The sequence below is a fragment of the Phaenicophaeus curvirostris genome, chromosome 8 (assembly GCF_032191515.1).
Source record: "Phaenicophaeus curvirostris isolate KB17595 chromosome 8, BPBGC_Pcur_1.0, whole genome shotgun sequence".
NCBI lineage: Eukaryota > Metazoa > Chordata > Aves > Cuculiformes > Cuculidae > Phaenicophaeus > Phaenicophaeus curvirostris.
The window spans coordinates 24,674,362-24,690,572 of record NC_091399.1 but is presented as its reverse complement, the minus strand read 5'-3'; the positions used below and the strand labels follow the sequence as shown (position 1 = coordinate 24,690,572).

The 16,211-nt window shown below is 40.8% G+C and overlaps 1 protein-coding gene across 18 annotated transcripts in view; it reads left to right on the top strand.

The window, feature by feature from the left end:
* Nucleotides 1-16,211, top strand: part of ADGRL2 (adhesion G protein-coupled receptor L2) — a 394,437-nt gene that overhangs the window by 311,210 nt on the left and 67,016 nt on the right. For all 18 annotated transcript variants that reach the window (XM_069862790.1, XM_069862789.1, XM_069862787.1 and 15 more), the window contains one exon: nucleotides 12,229-12,442. In XM_069862790.1, coding sequence (XP_069718891.1) covers nucleotides 12,229-12,442 — 214 coding nt within the window. The remainder of the gene's footprint in view (nucleotides 1-12,228; nucleotides 12,443-16,211) is intronic.

The following is a 16,211-nucleotide window of genomic DNA, read 5'->3' as shown; positions in this document are numbered from 1 at the left end:
TTGTAGGCTCCTTTTGGGTACTGGATGGCCACTATAAGCGTTTCTAGGAGCCTTCCCTTTTCAAGACGAAACAACCCCAACTTTCTCAGGCTGTCCTCATAGCAGAGGTGCTCCAGTCCTCTGCTCCTTGGAACGGGTTGCCAGAGGAAGTTGTGGATACCCCACCCCTGGAGGTGCTCAAGGCCAGGTTAGATGGGGCCTTGGGTAACCTGATCTAGTGGGATGTCCTTGCCCATGGCAGGGGGGTTGGAACTAGATGATCTTTAAGGTCCCTTCCAACCCTAACTATTCTATGATTTTGTTTTGTGGTTCTACGATCATCTTTGTGACCTCCTCCGGACCCATCACAACCACTCCGTATCCTTCGTCTCTTGGGGATTCCAGAACTGGAGACAGGACTCCAGGTGGGGTCTCGAGAGTGGAGTAGAGGGGGAGAATCCCTCCCTTGTCCTGCTGGCCGTGCTTCTTTTGATGCAGCCCAGGATATGGTTGGCCTTCTGGGCTGCGAGCACACATTGCTGGCTCATTTCCCACATTTATAAATCATTGACTGAATTGTGATCTATGGGGCTTGTTCCAAATTTAGTCATTCTGAATAGAATTTTGAACACAGTAATAGAGATTTTTATTCAAATGTCATTGGCAGATCTGTGTCATTATATTTCAAGATTGAAATTGGGTCCTCCAAAGGGCATTTTTTCTTCAAGTACTTTACTCTGTTGAGTATTTTTTATTTCATATTCAGCATGAGATGTCTGATGCATTTAATAAAACAAAATGAAGGTCAGGCAAGAGCACTAGTTCCCATAATGTGTCCCAGTAGGTGACTGGAAAAAAGGGTAGTGGTTGAAATGGGTCGAAGATACTCCATGTAGAATATATATAAAATTAATGCCATTTTTCAATTGTGGGCTGGAATTCTAGTTTTCATTGTGTTTATTTCACTGCGTAGAGTCTTTCCGCTGTACTACCCCAGTTTTAATTTCAAAAGTGTATGCAGGTTTTGTCATCTTTCCCGCAGGGAGTTCCTGAAGTGAGTCAATAGGTGTTGCTCTTCCCTTGCTTGGTTGAACGTGCAGCTTGTTTAGTCAATAAAAAGACTTAGTGACCTAAACACTCTTTGTGTTGAGTCCAGGCTCACTAATGCACCAGTGCTCTATTAGGCCGGGGAGGGAAACTGACTCCTGAAGATGCTTCTTTAAAATGGAGTAGGATAATGAAGCTCATTAATGCATTTTTCATTAGAACAAGAATATTGAGTGTCCAGGTTAAATCCTAAGGAATCCATCCTGTGCTCATTGAGGTTAATGACAAAGCACCCAATGACATTAGTGATACAGGATGAGAACTTAATTGGGGTAATTAAGATTCTGCTTACCTGAAAGTCTATTATTTTCAAGTAGATAACATTACAAAATTACTACTATGAAGAGTTGTATAATGTTGGATCTCAACACATCCTTCAGTGATGACAGTGTTTCAGTGGGAGAGTGTGCTATTTCTGTATTTTGCATTTGATTCATAAAGTACTCTTGTAACCTTCTAAAGGTTTGTGTATATGAAAACCAGCATCGTTAGAAATAGGGTTCTTTTTGGATTTGGAGTTCAAACATTGGCTTTATTGTGTATTTGAAGAGAACATGGCCTATACCCGTGTTATCTATGAAAACCCAGGAAGGACCTGAGCTTCAAAATCAGCAGTGGCAGAGATGGAAAAGGCACTGCGGTTCTACTGTGGAATTGTATAAGTTTCACGGAACAGGTTCATTAAATCCAGCTTGCTTTGCAATAGTGCAGACCTAGTGAAATCGCTGTTTGTGCCAAAAGAAATGCAGCTTGCTTACTGAGAATAGACAGGATATCCAGCTTCAGTGCCTTCCAGGGAGTCTAAAGCCTCCGTTATAAATTACTATGTCAGGATGCCCACTTCAAATAGTTACCCTAACACCTGCTTGTTCCTGCCTCTTTTGGATGCCCCTAACCCTCTCCTTCCCTCCTTGGCATCCCCAGAAGATTAACTACTCCCTCCTCAATTATGCTGCCATAACAGCTGCTTTGATCACGCTCTGAGGTTGCTCTGGAGATTATCTTGATTAATAAAACTCACCACTGTAGAAGAAAAGACAATGTCAACGGGTCGAGGAGTTAGAGGGGGACCTGTGGGTGCTGTGGCTGGCGTTGCTGCACCAGGATGGTGAGGAGGTGGTAGCCCTGCGGGACCGCAGCTCCCTGGCAGTCTTGGTGCTCCCTCCTGAGCTGGTGGTTAGATCAGGAGCCGTCCCCTCTGACTTGCAGAAGCCATATGCCTGTTTGTACACCTAAATAATTAATCAAGAGAACACGGCCCTTTCGGTAGGAAAGCGTTGTTTTAGGTGGTGTGGAAAAAAGTGGAGCAACCAGATCTTTTTATACTTCATAGCTACATCCTCCTGAAATATTTGCTTTAGATACGTAGTGGAAGAGGTTTTTTTAAAAAAATCCCTGTGGTTTGGTGTGGTGAAGCACTACGTAAAATGCATTAATTAGTGAGTAGATTACCTTCCACATCTGTAGTACTAGTGTGGTATTTCTGTCTTGCTGGTTGTTGAGTTTCTACTTAGCCACCTAATGATTTTTTTTGATGGTCTGGTGCAAAGCTTTCCTAGTCCTTTCCTTTATTATTGGTTGTATTAAGATCAATGGACAACTTTGGAAGCCCAGTCTTTCAGCAGAAAGTAATTAGCAAATGCAAAGTTTTCCTTTTTGTGTTGTGCTAAAGAGCGTATTCATCCCTTTTGTTACTCTATAATGTAAATAGCATTAATTATGGAACTTCTGTCACATAATTATGGGAAATTGTTTACTTTCTGATACTTAGTACTCGCAGATTTCAGGGATCCTGATTTCTCAATTATTTCATTTGAGCACTCATTAGTGGGTTCTCTAAAATCTGAGAGCATTCTTACATCTGCACTGTGACATTTAGGGGTGGGGGCACAAATTCTGGGATTAAAACCCAAAATCTGAATTCAGAAGCCCTGAGTCCAGGTGGAATTAAGCCATCCAGTCACTTAATCTCCTTTGGCTTTCTTGTTTGCAGTAAGACATATGCAGTTCCTTTACAGGTGCTTAACAGCAGCTTGACAGGGTAGCAGAAGGGCTTATTTCCTTTATTAACTCTGGCAGTGGTACCTCTGCTACCATTCTTACTCTGGGCTGCCCAGGGACCATGGGAGAACTGCATATATTTCTTACAACTTTTAAAATTACCTATTTATTTATAAACAATTCAGTGGTTTTCCTTTCTTCATGCACTTGAGTATTCAGAGGATGCTCTTAAGTATCTCTGTAGGATTATTCCATGATTCCTGGAATATGCTGGAACATTAAGTTTGTTGTAAAAACTATGTATGGAATATCGTTCTCGTCTCTTTAACAGTCTTTTAGAAACCCACAAATATTTGATAGAAGGTAAGGTCAGCAAGAAGCCTTTCATTCTGACAGGCATTTTCCAAGCTTGCTTAGTACTCCTGTCTCATATCTGTTTGTGGGAATATTTGAAGTGACGGCATATTTACCTTAAAGTACATTTGTCACGTTGCTCTCCTTGTTTCCAAAAAGCATGACTGTGTGTTTTTATTCAGCTGTTTCATTTGTGGGATCTTGAGCCTGTATGGTGCTTCTTTCTGCTCCTGAGTCCTCAGAAATATTTCCAAGCTATACTGAATGCAGAAGGGGATTGCTGTGCTATTTGCATACTTATAAGGACTCCTTAAGTGGCTTGCCGTCATTAAAATTAACCACGTAATTTTTCCACCATAAATTATACTGTGTCAATTGACTCCACCCCATCATTTTATTGAAACAAGGGAGCATACAAACTCTTACGTTGTTGCTTGGTTCCATTTTTAATGCGTAGACAGTTCTGTTTGTAAACAAGAAAATGTCCCCTTTGTAATTTTACAACTGTGATCTCAAATATTACTGTGTGGTAGCAACCATACAGTATTTTTAATTAAATCTGTGATAATTTTTTTTAGTTCTAGGCCCATATTTGCTATTTTAAACTCTGGCACTTGTAGAATAACATTTTCTTTAAAATGAGCCAGAATTATCAGGGTTCAGTTTCTACATTTTAGTGAGATTAAATGTTTTGCTTTCTTAAACAGGTTAGGGTATATATATACACAGCCCACCAAGGGTAACGATTAGCAACCAACTAGTTACCTGCTGGAGTGATTTAACTTTCAGCAATGCATGTATAACCAAGGAGATGGTACATCTCTGCATGGTTTCTACAACCTCTGAGGCGAAAAGGCTTTGGGTTTCTTAAAGCTGAGAACCAAAGCATATTTCTTCTGTCAGCCCTTCACTATGAACGCTGCTGATGGAAATCAGACCTTGGCCCCACCTCAACGCATGGTTTCCAATCCAAAACGCAAATAGAAATTGTTGTCAAAATACATTTTTATAGAAAATAAAAGAATATTTATTTTTATTCTGCTACCAGCATCCTGTGCAGAGGAAATAATTCAACGGGAAATCCTGTTGACACAACATTTCTGACACATCAGCCTTTGTGTGTCTTACCTCCCTGTTTCGGAGGCTGGTTCTGATTCAGAAGCTTCTCCTTCCTGACAGGTGGTGTGCTCGGAGAGTTCACAGTTGGTAAACTGGAGATAACCTCCAGGAGGGGGATTTACGGAGACCATGGGACTTATTAGCCTTGAGAAATTTTGAAGATTCAATGTGTTTAGTGGCAAAAAAGAAAAGAGTGCTTTCTGTGAGCTGGCAGAGGATCAAGTGTGTATGATGTGAAGGAAAAAAAGGAAGGAGATTCTTGCAGCCTGAGAACAGACATCTGGCTGGCAAGAGAAAAGGAATATCATTGACAGATGAATACTGTTTCAAACTGGGATAATTTTAGATCAAGAGGGCAAAGTTTTGCTCTCGTGCATGCAGCTCTCCACTGAAAGAGATGGGAAAGGTGCATGCATCTGAGAATAAAATTCGGTTCTAAGTGAGAACTGAACAACACGCATATTTTTACGCTAGATATTTAGACTTTCATGTTTAGATCACATGGTTTCCATCTGCTATATGCAGGCATTACTAAGACGTTGCCAGGAACCAGGCTCTGGTTTGGTGACTTTCATTAAAGGAATTAGTGGTTTCTATCCAGTTTCAGTGTGGCTGGATTCAAAGTGCAGAAGCCCATTTTCACAGTTTAGCATTAATTAGCACTCTTGTGGCAGCCTCAGCAGGGAGGTGAAGGATTAAATGGGCATGAAGACCAAACTATCTCTTTTCCCATAGCGGTGATTCCTTCAAAATAGGGTTGAGACATGATGGACTAATGGGGGGATGCAGGCACGGCTGCTGTCTGGGCTGTTCTTGTTCCGGATGATTGAAGGACTTTGGTCTGTGGGTCTGTTAATGTAGCGCTCTTTTCTCCTCTGCTATTTAAAATACTAAAACACAAATCCCAACAAAAATACAACCCCAAAAAATCTCTTAATTCTGTCACCTTGGAGAGACATATTCTTGCCCTTTTGCGTGAGGGCTGAGAGCTAGTTAAGAGAACTGAAATGAGATTTTTGCCAGCCGTACGCAGGAGGGATCGACACTGCGACTTGAAAACGCTGAGATGCTGCTGCTCTCCTTAGGTTTAGCTGAGTCATTCAACAAGGTGCAAAAAGCAGGTAAACCCTGGCTCTCTTTTTCTTCTCTTTTTGCCGAAGAGAGGCTCACAGGGATATTTTTGCGAATTGCGTGGAGACTGGAAAACATAAAAAGAAAATTGTAATAAGTTTCAGTGAACCTGGAAGGCAGGACCTGTCCTGGTGTGAGTCAGAGGGCGTAACTCTGGCTTCTGTCCTGAATTTCATTAAGCAGCCGTACTGTGCTTTGGGTTTACGTACACCGAATATTAAGTATATAATTATAGAAAATGACTTACTGTTGTAAAGCTGCTGCTCACACTGACACTTGAAGAACACTAAAACTTGACAAAGGTTTTTTAAATTCTAGAATTCTTAAGACTAAATTGCGTTCTAATAAATGTAAAAATTACTGATAGAAAGCCATCATTAGTTTCTAAATGTTTCTGAAAGCTTTTGTATAGCAATTCATGTTTCCTTTTTGTAAGAGACTGGCTTCCAGATTTTAGCCAAGTAATTAAAATATGAAACGTCATGTCTGAGAAACTGAAGTTTAAAAAGCAGTGTTAAAAATGACCCCTGACAGCTAATTTATTCAAAGAAAAAGTTGCTTTGGTGTAATTTATGTGCGCGTTTAAATGGTCAAGCCTGTTCTTAAGAACTTCAGACCTCTTTGCTAAAGTTCATATAATGAACATACTTTCACACAGCTTGTTTTCAATTAATCCCATTCTGTGAATGAGTTACAAAAAAAAGACAAAGATGTCTCTTACAAGAAAACACTATTTCCTTCACTAAATAATACATTGTCTCTAGATGCCCCCTCCTTCCAGCTTCTGAAATGATATTAATGAGTATATATGACAAAGAATACACAGCTGTAGGAGAATATTTTTTAAGTAATTGCTTCTTGCCTAATTTTACCCTGCATGAACAGTGGGTTTTTTGTCTGCTGGGCTGCGGGGAGGGCTGGCCGTGCGCTGGCTGCTGGGTTTCCCCTGGAAGAAGAGCTGAGTGCCATGACCTCCAGACCTCTGTGCAGTATCAGGAGCTCTTACTGTGCCAATGTAATCTTTTAATAGACATGCTTGCCAGAATGACTTTTTTGCTTCAAAGATAGCAGTGGAAAGCACAGTTGTCATTTAAATTGCCTCTGTCTGTGTAGTAGTTGGTGGTGATCTGTTGACCGGGATTGGATAATTTAAAAGCTGTTTAACAAAATAACATGCTTGTCTCTGTGAAATATATATGGTGCTGGGAGATGGGGAGGAAAGTCTTCCTTGACAGAGTTCATGGGATTCTTCAGAAACTGCAGGATACTGAGGCTTTTCTGTGGAATTATAAAAGCTTTGCGGAGCCCATGTTGAGCATTTGCATGATTTTCAGATGGCGAAGTATGTTCAGCTGTCTCTGTGCACTCTCTGTGCGTGCACGTACGCACTTCCCTGGGAGAGGGAGAAGATTCTCAGCGCAGTTCTAGTTGGGCTTTGCATTTGTTGAACATACATTATTGAAATGCTGCCCAAGATGCATCACTTCGTCTTGTGTAGAACTTGAATCGTCATGTTGCATGATTTGGTAAAATAAAAGAGATTGTGAAAGAGACAACTATAAACATTCTGCTTGAAAAGATGTGCTCTTTTCAAAAGACCTTTCTGCTAGAGCCAAATAACACAAGAAGCAATATTTCCTTGCTCGCAGAGACTTATATATTTATTTCTGCAAAGATTTGTTTTGGATTCTCAGTTCTTCCAGTATCTGCATTCTTTGAAATAATTTTATATTTACATGTTGACTTTCTGTGTGCTTTAAGTTTTAATCAAAGGTTCCTTGCGTCTGATGTTGAGGAGTACTGATGTTAGCCTGTTTACATTCCACCGTTTTCCCTCTGTATGGGGTGAACATTCGAATGCAATTGAGCCTTTTTGCTTTTATCTCCCAAACTTAGCACGCTCTCTTGTTACTGACAGCTCAGAAAGGTGGTTTGCTAGTGTAGTGGGCACAATGCTGTGAATTATTAACTTCTCGTTGCACTTTGACAAATTTAGGTTATATTTATGAAGACAAATAATTTCTTACAAAGGAACCAAGACCGTAAATAAGGAATTGCAAACTTACATAAAACAATTTTTATCCAAATATGAATTTACCATATTTCTGAAACACAGTTTGGAGTTACATTTCTGTGATAGGACTTGATTCTTTTATTTCATAGACTGAAGTGTAAGAGGAAAGATGTTTTGTTCGTGATGTTTCATTTAGATTTTTTCTCAGTGTGTTTTGCTATGCGGATTGATCAACAGAGCATTGAAGAAAGTGGATTACCCATGAAAATATCCTCTACCTTTTTATCTTAGAAATGTGATTTCACAAAAGCAGTTTATTTCGTTCTTTCAATTAAAAGCCTGCATTCAGAACTAATTTGTGAGCAGAAAAAATGTGCAGGAAGCATATGTTTGCCAGGAAGCTTTTCTATAATCAAAATGGTCAGCAGGACAGAAATCAGGCTCTTTTTCTCATTAGATATTAATCTTCTGTTTTAAAAAAAACCCAACCCATATACCACTGATTACTATACACAAACGTGAATGATTCAGAGACAGCAGATGCTGCATTTGGTAATAGATGCTTACTTGAGTTAATGTTTAGGTTGTGCTGGGAATCCCAGCCCAGGCACCAGAAAGGTCTTTGCAGTTGGGAAGCACTTGGCATTCTTGGGCGGCAGACAGCCGGAGCGATGTCATCCATGGCACAGTTTGCCTTGAAGCAATTAGCAGGAAGACTGAGGAATGTTGATTTTGACTGCAGGAGGACAGCCAAACAAAATAGGTTTGTGCAAGGTACAGTAAGGCAGGTTGGTTAGAAAATACAGGGTTGAAAATATTCAGGAGGGATCACATTGGAGCTACAAAGTTACCAGTGACAACAGTAATTATTGACAGAGCCACATACTCATGTCTAAAAAGCTCTGGAATGATGCAGATCCAGGCAGTAGCATTCAGATGCCGGTTGTTCAAACTTCCATCCTGTGGCAGTGCATCTGTTTATCGGGAATTATCTCCTGAATGTAAATGAATTTCAGTCCTAAGTCATAGCACCTGTTGCCAAGAGGTATTTATTCCAATCGCTTGCCTAAAGCACAGGGAGTTATTGCTTGACATTTTATAGCTCAAAAAAAAAAAAAAAAAAGCTGTCGTTTCAAAATCATTTGTTCAGAGAGGAGAAAATGGAGCAAAACAGTTCATTTTACCCTAAGCACTGCTATTTGGCAGTATTCACATTTGCACGGCACAAAGCTGCAATATTGATTTTTCGCTCACAAGGCCTCCCACTAGTTCTTTCTTCGATTGTCAGGGTTGCAAGATGGATTGAATTACACTTCGCTTGTTGATATGCTTATTTTTTTCTTTGTTGATCGGAAAAGATTACAAATAAAGCTTCAGAATAAAGATTACAGCAGCTTTGTTAGTGGAATTTAAATTTATTTCTTTTTCATTTAGTTAAAATTCTTTCTGCACCGAGGAAATTCCTTAGAACAGGCTTCCAACCTAACACAAGCTGCATTGTTCTGCTCTATTGCTTGCTGCTTTTGCAGTGTTACACCTGCATTACAATCTCAGGTGTGACCTCTGCTGCCTGTGAAGTTATCTAACACTGCTCTAATATTTTTAATGTTCGTCCTAATACAGAAGTTCTCATGGATGTCTGCAGGGGGAAATATTGGAGGATAAAACACATTCATAGTACTTACAGCAGTTACCATAGATGATGAAATAAGATTTGCAGGCAGCTGATCTCTGTAACAGACTGTAGAGATCCTGTATTTGGGTTCAAAGTATTTCCTAGCAGAAATGGAGGGTGAGCTGTGTGGGTTCAGTGCTTGAAACAGGTAACTCGTTGTGGGTTTGTCGGTCTAGGCTCCTTAGCGATCCAATCCGTCTGACTTGCTGCTTTGCAGAAGTTGCACATGTACCCCTAACCCCCCAAGGGCCATGCCCTGAGCCCCCCTGCCTCTTCCCACTCTGCCCTTCTTCCCAAGTCCCCTTTGCACAGCCAAAGCTTTTCCTCTCCTTGCTGATGGAACCCCGAAAGTGTGGCTGTGCATCCGTGTGGGGCTCCTGTGGGATGGGGGCAGGCAGGGAGGGCGCAGGAGAGAAGAGCTTTATGTGGATGGTGTTAGTTTGACAAGAGGCGTAGTACGATGGGGCTGGTACTCACTAGCAGCACTGTATTCAGTCCCACGGCTGCTGTCGTGACAGTAATTAATCAGAGGAGCCGTATGCGTGCGTGTGGTGGGGGCTTTGTGCCATAACCCCTCTCCGTGCCCATTTCACGCCCTCACTGAGCCGTGAGCAGCTCCTGTCTTCGTTGTATTAATTTGCTGCATGGGAGGGACACGTAGGGTGTTAATGTGGTGGATTCGTGGTTTAGTTCTTTTCCAGCTTTTAGCTCATGATACTTCAGCAAGCCTCTAATAATAGTGTTTGTTATTGCGCGTGGTAGGCACAAACCAACAGCCAGGAGTGAACTGGAGATGGAACTGCGGTGCTTTCTGCAGCAATGTGGCTCTTTCACTTATTAACGAATACTGACCCGCATTGAGGTTTAGGCTGAACATTAGGAAAAAAAATTTCACAGAAAGGGTCTCTGGGCACTGGCAGAGGCTGCCCAGAGACGGGGTTGAGTCCCCTTCCCTGGAGGGGTTTAAGGGACAGGTGGACGAGGTGCTGAGGGACATGGTTTAGTGTTTGAAATGAATGGTTGGACTCGATGATCCGGTGGGTCTCTTCCAACCTGGTTATTCTATGATTCTATGGTTGTCAGAGTAACGGCGCTGGTTTCATGGAGGAAACGGTTCCATATAATGTAAAGGCAGACCTGGTTGCTGCCCTCTGCCCTTCCTCTTCCCCTCGTGCGAGGGTGAATTCCACCCAGCCAAGGAGCTGCTCCTGCGAGACCACGTCCGTTCCTTAGCAGAGGGAGGTTAAAGCCAGACCAACCCCTTGTTTACTACACCAGTTGGACAAAAGCTGGTGCTGGTGCAAAGGAGAGGGCAGGGAGATGCAGGTAGAGGAAGGGCAGGTGGCGAGATGGGTGCAGGCTGCCAGGGAGCCACATCCTACGCTGGCAGGATCATTATCGACAGCTCTTTTTTTTGCAGTCCTAACAGGTCGTAATCTTCACACAGTAGGAGTTTTAATCCGCAGAGCATTAATTCAGCAGAAAAAGTGACAGCCTCTGATTCCTGTGAAAATTTACTATCGAGGGGCTATCTCAAGTTGTTCTTGATCTTTTTAGATCCTTGTTTCCTTGCCTCTTCTAACACGGCTTCCTTTTTAAGAAAAAGTTTATTTTCTTTGCCTTAAAACATCGTAGAGCTCCAGCTTCCCATACTCACTAGCTGTTTCTCTTTGCCGTCACAACGTGTCTCCAGCAGCCTGCTCTGAAATAGTAACAACGCGGTGCTGCTCTATTAGGATGACTTTTAAAAATAGGAAATATCTGTAGTTCTGCTGAAAAAATAGAAAGGATTTAGGTTTTTTTGAAGAAATGGGTATTTAACACTACTGTGTTACCTAGCTTGTTTTCGAAAAGGTAGTAATGCACACATTTTCTAAGAAATAGAATTTTTTTTAATAATCCAGCTGTAGCCATGCGCAAGCTAGTGTAGGAAACAGATGTGGTTTTTTGGTGCAATGTTTTTTTTGCATAAAGAAATGTTTGTAAAAGGCTAAACATTTTGATGAATATCTGAACCGTTATTGTGTTCCTAAGTATTTCATGCTACTTCAGTAGAGAAGTTTCCTATTTTTAGGAATTCTCTCTTGCAGAAAAACATGTTAAAAATGAGAATTCTGTGAAACACATATTTTTGGTGAGGATGGGGGGATTTTATGCAGTATATGTCTGTAGTTTGTGATGCTGATCATTTATATATATGTTCAAATCTTCTGTGTCTGTGGTTTAATTAAGTAAAAGGCACAGTAAGGAGCACTGCAGTTCGACTAGGTAAAGTATCAGCACGTACTTTAAATCTGGTGACACTAACATGCCCATGCTGGGCACAAAATAGCTAAGCAAAGGAAACTGATTCTTCCTGGAGAAAGGCAGATACAAATTAAGAGAGACTAATGAAGTTGGAACTATGAGTTTGGGGTTTGGTTTGGTTTGTTTTATTTTTTAAATGTCATTTCTGCATTTGCAAATCCTGCTCTGCCACCACCCACTTTCCAACACAGCCTGTCTGACTGTGCCCAAAGAGGGGAGAAGGCAGCGGAGAGGACGGAGGTGAGAAAGGGAATATGCAATGTAGCCGTGCAGACAGGTACTGCGCTCTGCCCTGACAAGGGTTAGAAGAAGTGAAGAGGAGTTTGCTCCTATATCAGATCAAGGACACAGCAGCAGTGGCGTAGGGATGTGACAGCTTCATGAAAGATGCTTCACTTAACATGGTACGAGGTCGGAGCGTTCAAAAGTGCACACCTTTAGCGCAGTGATGAGAGTTAGTGCCTATGTGACAGAAAAAAAGCATAGTCCAATGCATTGTATATCCTTTAGGCTTAATCCCATTTTTATTTCTTTTTCCTAGGTTTCAGCCGAGCAGCGCTACCGTTTGGTTTGGTAAGGAGGGAGCTTTCCTGCGAAGGCTACTCCATTGACCTCCGGTGCCCAGGAAGCGATGTTATTATGATAGAAAGTGCTAACTATGGACGGACAGATGACAAGATTTGTGATGCTGACCCTTTCCAGATGGAGAACACAGAATGCTTCCTTCCAGATGCCTACAAAATTATGACACAAAGGTAAAAATATATCATTTTGAGGACTAAAGAGGAGAAATGACTGAATTAATGAAGTAAGAGGTAAATACTGTAGGAAATGCTGAGTTGTAGTTGCCAGTTTGCTGTTGAGGTAGTATCGCTTCTATCTAGATAGATTAGGAGGAAATAAAAACTACCAATTGCAATTATAGAGGTGCTTTTTTTTAATTCTGTAGGCAAGAGTTGTAAAGCAGCACAGTACCTGCAAGGAGAATGGGACAATTTATTTACTTGGAGTTTTCCTGTGGCCTTGTCTTTTAGGTAGGCGGTCAAACAGCACTCAAAATATGGCCAAATGGCTGCTGCATTTTTCAGTAACTTCTATGCTTTCTGGAAAAATTATATATTCCTATGAATGCAGTAAATCATTGCTGTAGTTCCCACCTGGAAAATGCATCCAATGGAAGATGCCAGAATGATTAAACGCCAGGATGATGCGATGTCAATTATACGTGCGTGTACATAAACATATGTGCTTGTAAGCCCGAGTTTCATGATGTGTTAGTGAGAGCAGTTGTCATTCAGAGAAGACAATCGGCCAGAAGAGCCAATAGAAGTGTTTTTAGTACACAAGGTGCATCAGAACTAAGATTCACTGGAAGTCCTGTGCTATAGGCCATGTATGGGCAGCAGTCACCTCGTGCTGACAGTTGTGGAATTGTCAGCACAAGTCAGTCACTGGCGTTGTTACTGGCTTAAACTCCAGACCTGAATAAGGATTGGTGGAAAGTTTTCCTCGAGCATTTTTCCTCCTAGTGCATTTTCCCTAGGCTGAGGAATCGGAACAAAACGGGGATGGGAAGAGTCTGGGAGCTTTCTGGTGCATGCATGTAGATGTGTCAAATGAAACGCGTAAACGGTCCTGCACGCTGTGCTCCATTCCTGTGTTCCTTTAGACGTGGTGGCGCTCAGTAAAATAGACTGGTGTTTTCGAAATACTCTTCCATTTTGATTTCCCCATCCATTCAAGCTGTCATGAGTGTGACTCATAACATTTTGTATATTTTACGGTGAACACGTGGATGCTCTCTACTTTCATAGTCAAATCTTTGGGCAAGACCTCAGCCTTCAATTCTAAATGATGGAGGTAAATTAAGGATATCAAGGCTTTTATTCTTGTTCTGTGTTCAACCTTTGACTTGTTTGTGATCAGTAAGGGAAAGGCTGCATCACTATGCTAGTGCAAAGGAAATATAACGTCTTTAAATCATGTTTGAATTATCTTTTTTTGGTTCTAGTTCGTTGTTGTTAATTAGATCAAGCCAGATTTCCATTGAGACTGCAGCAGCAGTGTCATCATCCTCTAATCTGTCAACTCCCTTTGAAACCACCTTCAATTGCTTTTGTAAATGTACTGCCTCTCTGTAGACTTCCTTGTTGTGTAAAATGCATGTTGTGTTTTGATCAAAGTCCTCCTTATGTTCACTGCAAATATACAGATTAAGGTAGTCAGAGACAGATATAGAGGCACAATCTTGCTTAAAGTGACATCAAACTGTTACTGGAAAGCTGAAATTTTAATCCTCCCCTTTCAATTAATCAACTGTAAGTTTATGATAGCAGAGAGTATTTTTGAACTTCCCCAGTCTTCCACTCTTACCCTTTTTTCAGCAGATTAAAAAGGAGTTGTGATCACATGTATGACATTGCTTCAGAATATCTGCGCTCAGAGAGTGTTTTTCATTTTTGTTCTTTTTTCCTTTTGTCTGAACAAATGGCAAAGATCATTTGACACTTTGCTTTCTATTTTTATCTGGCATTTATAGTGATTTGGAAGTTTGCTTTCATAGTTTTCTTTCTCAGATCCTGTCATTAAGTAGAAAAGCTTTTTCTTTTGCCTGCTTTAATCTTTTCTCAAGATTGTTCCATTTGCACTATATTGAAGGCATAGAAGAATGTTGCAAATTTCTTATGAAATATTAAAAGTTCTCATATCTCGTTTATTTATAACTGCATTGGTGATCATAATTTTTTGTTGTCTAAGGCAAATTGTTTGATACTTGGTGCACGTCCTTGACCTGACATCTGTAAGTATCACATCAGCTCTATTTGGATGGCAGCAATTGCTTAGAAAAATCACACCTGAAAGAAAGACTGTCAGATTCTATTTTTTCGAAGCTGACTAGGAAAAAAACCCAGTCTGTTTGAACATGTGATGCCAGGGTAAACTTTCCTTGCATACCTTTAGAAACAAGCAGCAATAGTTTATACATTGCTACTTAAAATCTTACAGTGCTTACTTTTAAGGACTTAATGACATATTTTTGTCACTCCAAGACACAGTGTTTTTACCACTGGGTTTGACCACTTGATTCAGTTCAGATCTGCCATTAAATGTTGTTCCATGACAATTATTATATACTCATCATTCGTTTGCAACATTACTCTGCAGCTTTTGCCCAGGCACTACATTTGCTGCAGTTATGTGAAAACACAGCTTATTGTGATCAATACTGTGAAATCCGACGACTGAAAAATAAGCTGAGGTTTCCAGTTTAACACAAAACCATATAATCACGTGCCCTGCTCCCCTTCCAGAGAACTGGAGACTCACCCACAAACTTTACCAGAGTCCACTGATGCATCAGCTCCTCTTTCTCAGGAGAAGCTGCTACTTAATCTTTTCTCCCTTTCTTTTATTTCTTTTCTGCAGTTCTGAAAAGATTTTAAACTTAATGCTTTCCTGGGAAGCCTGACCAGAACACTAATGGCTTCATTGCTTTCCTTTTACCTTTGTAAAGTAGTTATTAAATTTTTAGTCCACGATTGAAATTATATTCCAATTATTCTAGAATAAAGTCTTTCAGATGTATTTAGATTCCGTGTAAACTTCAGACTGGCACAGTTAAAATTAAAGCTTTGAAGAAAGAGACTTAGACCTTCAGAAAATCCTTCTTCCCTTTCGCACTTCTGTAATAATTAACCCCAGTGTTTGCACACAGTCAAGTTTGAGAGATCCTACTACGGGCTGAAGTTGAGTATAGAAATGAGCTTATTTCAGGAATATTTGGGGAGGGAGTAGTGTAAGTGAGTGGCAGAGGACCCACAATTCAGGCAGTTAGATCTTAAAATAGTCAAACTCCTTGGTGCTCCGCTGTCCTTCAGCAGGGACAAATCTCTCTTTCCTCTTCATTTAAAAAGAAATTAAAGGAACAGGGAAGCAGAAGATGCAAAGCAGCCCGAGGAAATTGCTCTGGTTGCTCGCTCATAAAGTGTGTTTGTGTGGCTGTAGCCGGGAGACTTTGAAGTTGATAAGGTTAACTAGTATTGCTCTTTATGGGCACAGCAGAGATTTGAAAATTAACATGATAAAATTTACTTTTGACCTAGTCTTAAGTGCACTTCCGTTATAAGCAGATTGCAGGTGGATTGGGTGAGTTATATTCCAACTGCCTGTGCATTTATGGGCAATTTCTGCCTCTGGTGTCAACTTCAAAGCCTCACGCTGCTGCCCGCAGCCTCAGGTGGATGGTCCCTAGGTTTTTGTTAGGACAGGCACTAAGGGTTCCGTAGATAGCACGTAGCGTTTGGGTTTCTCATTTATTAGCTTAAAATATTAACAGATATTTAAAAGTACTTCTAAATACATATGTAAAATGTACTTTGAAGGCAAAGGCATATTGTGTATGTGTGGAACAACAAGCTGCTAAGTGTAGTTTTGCATGTTGGGCCACTTCTCTTCTGCATCACAAATAAGCTTTTCTACTAGGAATAATTTTTCCTGGTTCTGAAGATTAGACATTATAACTCT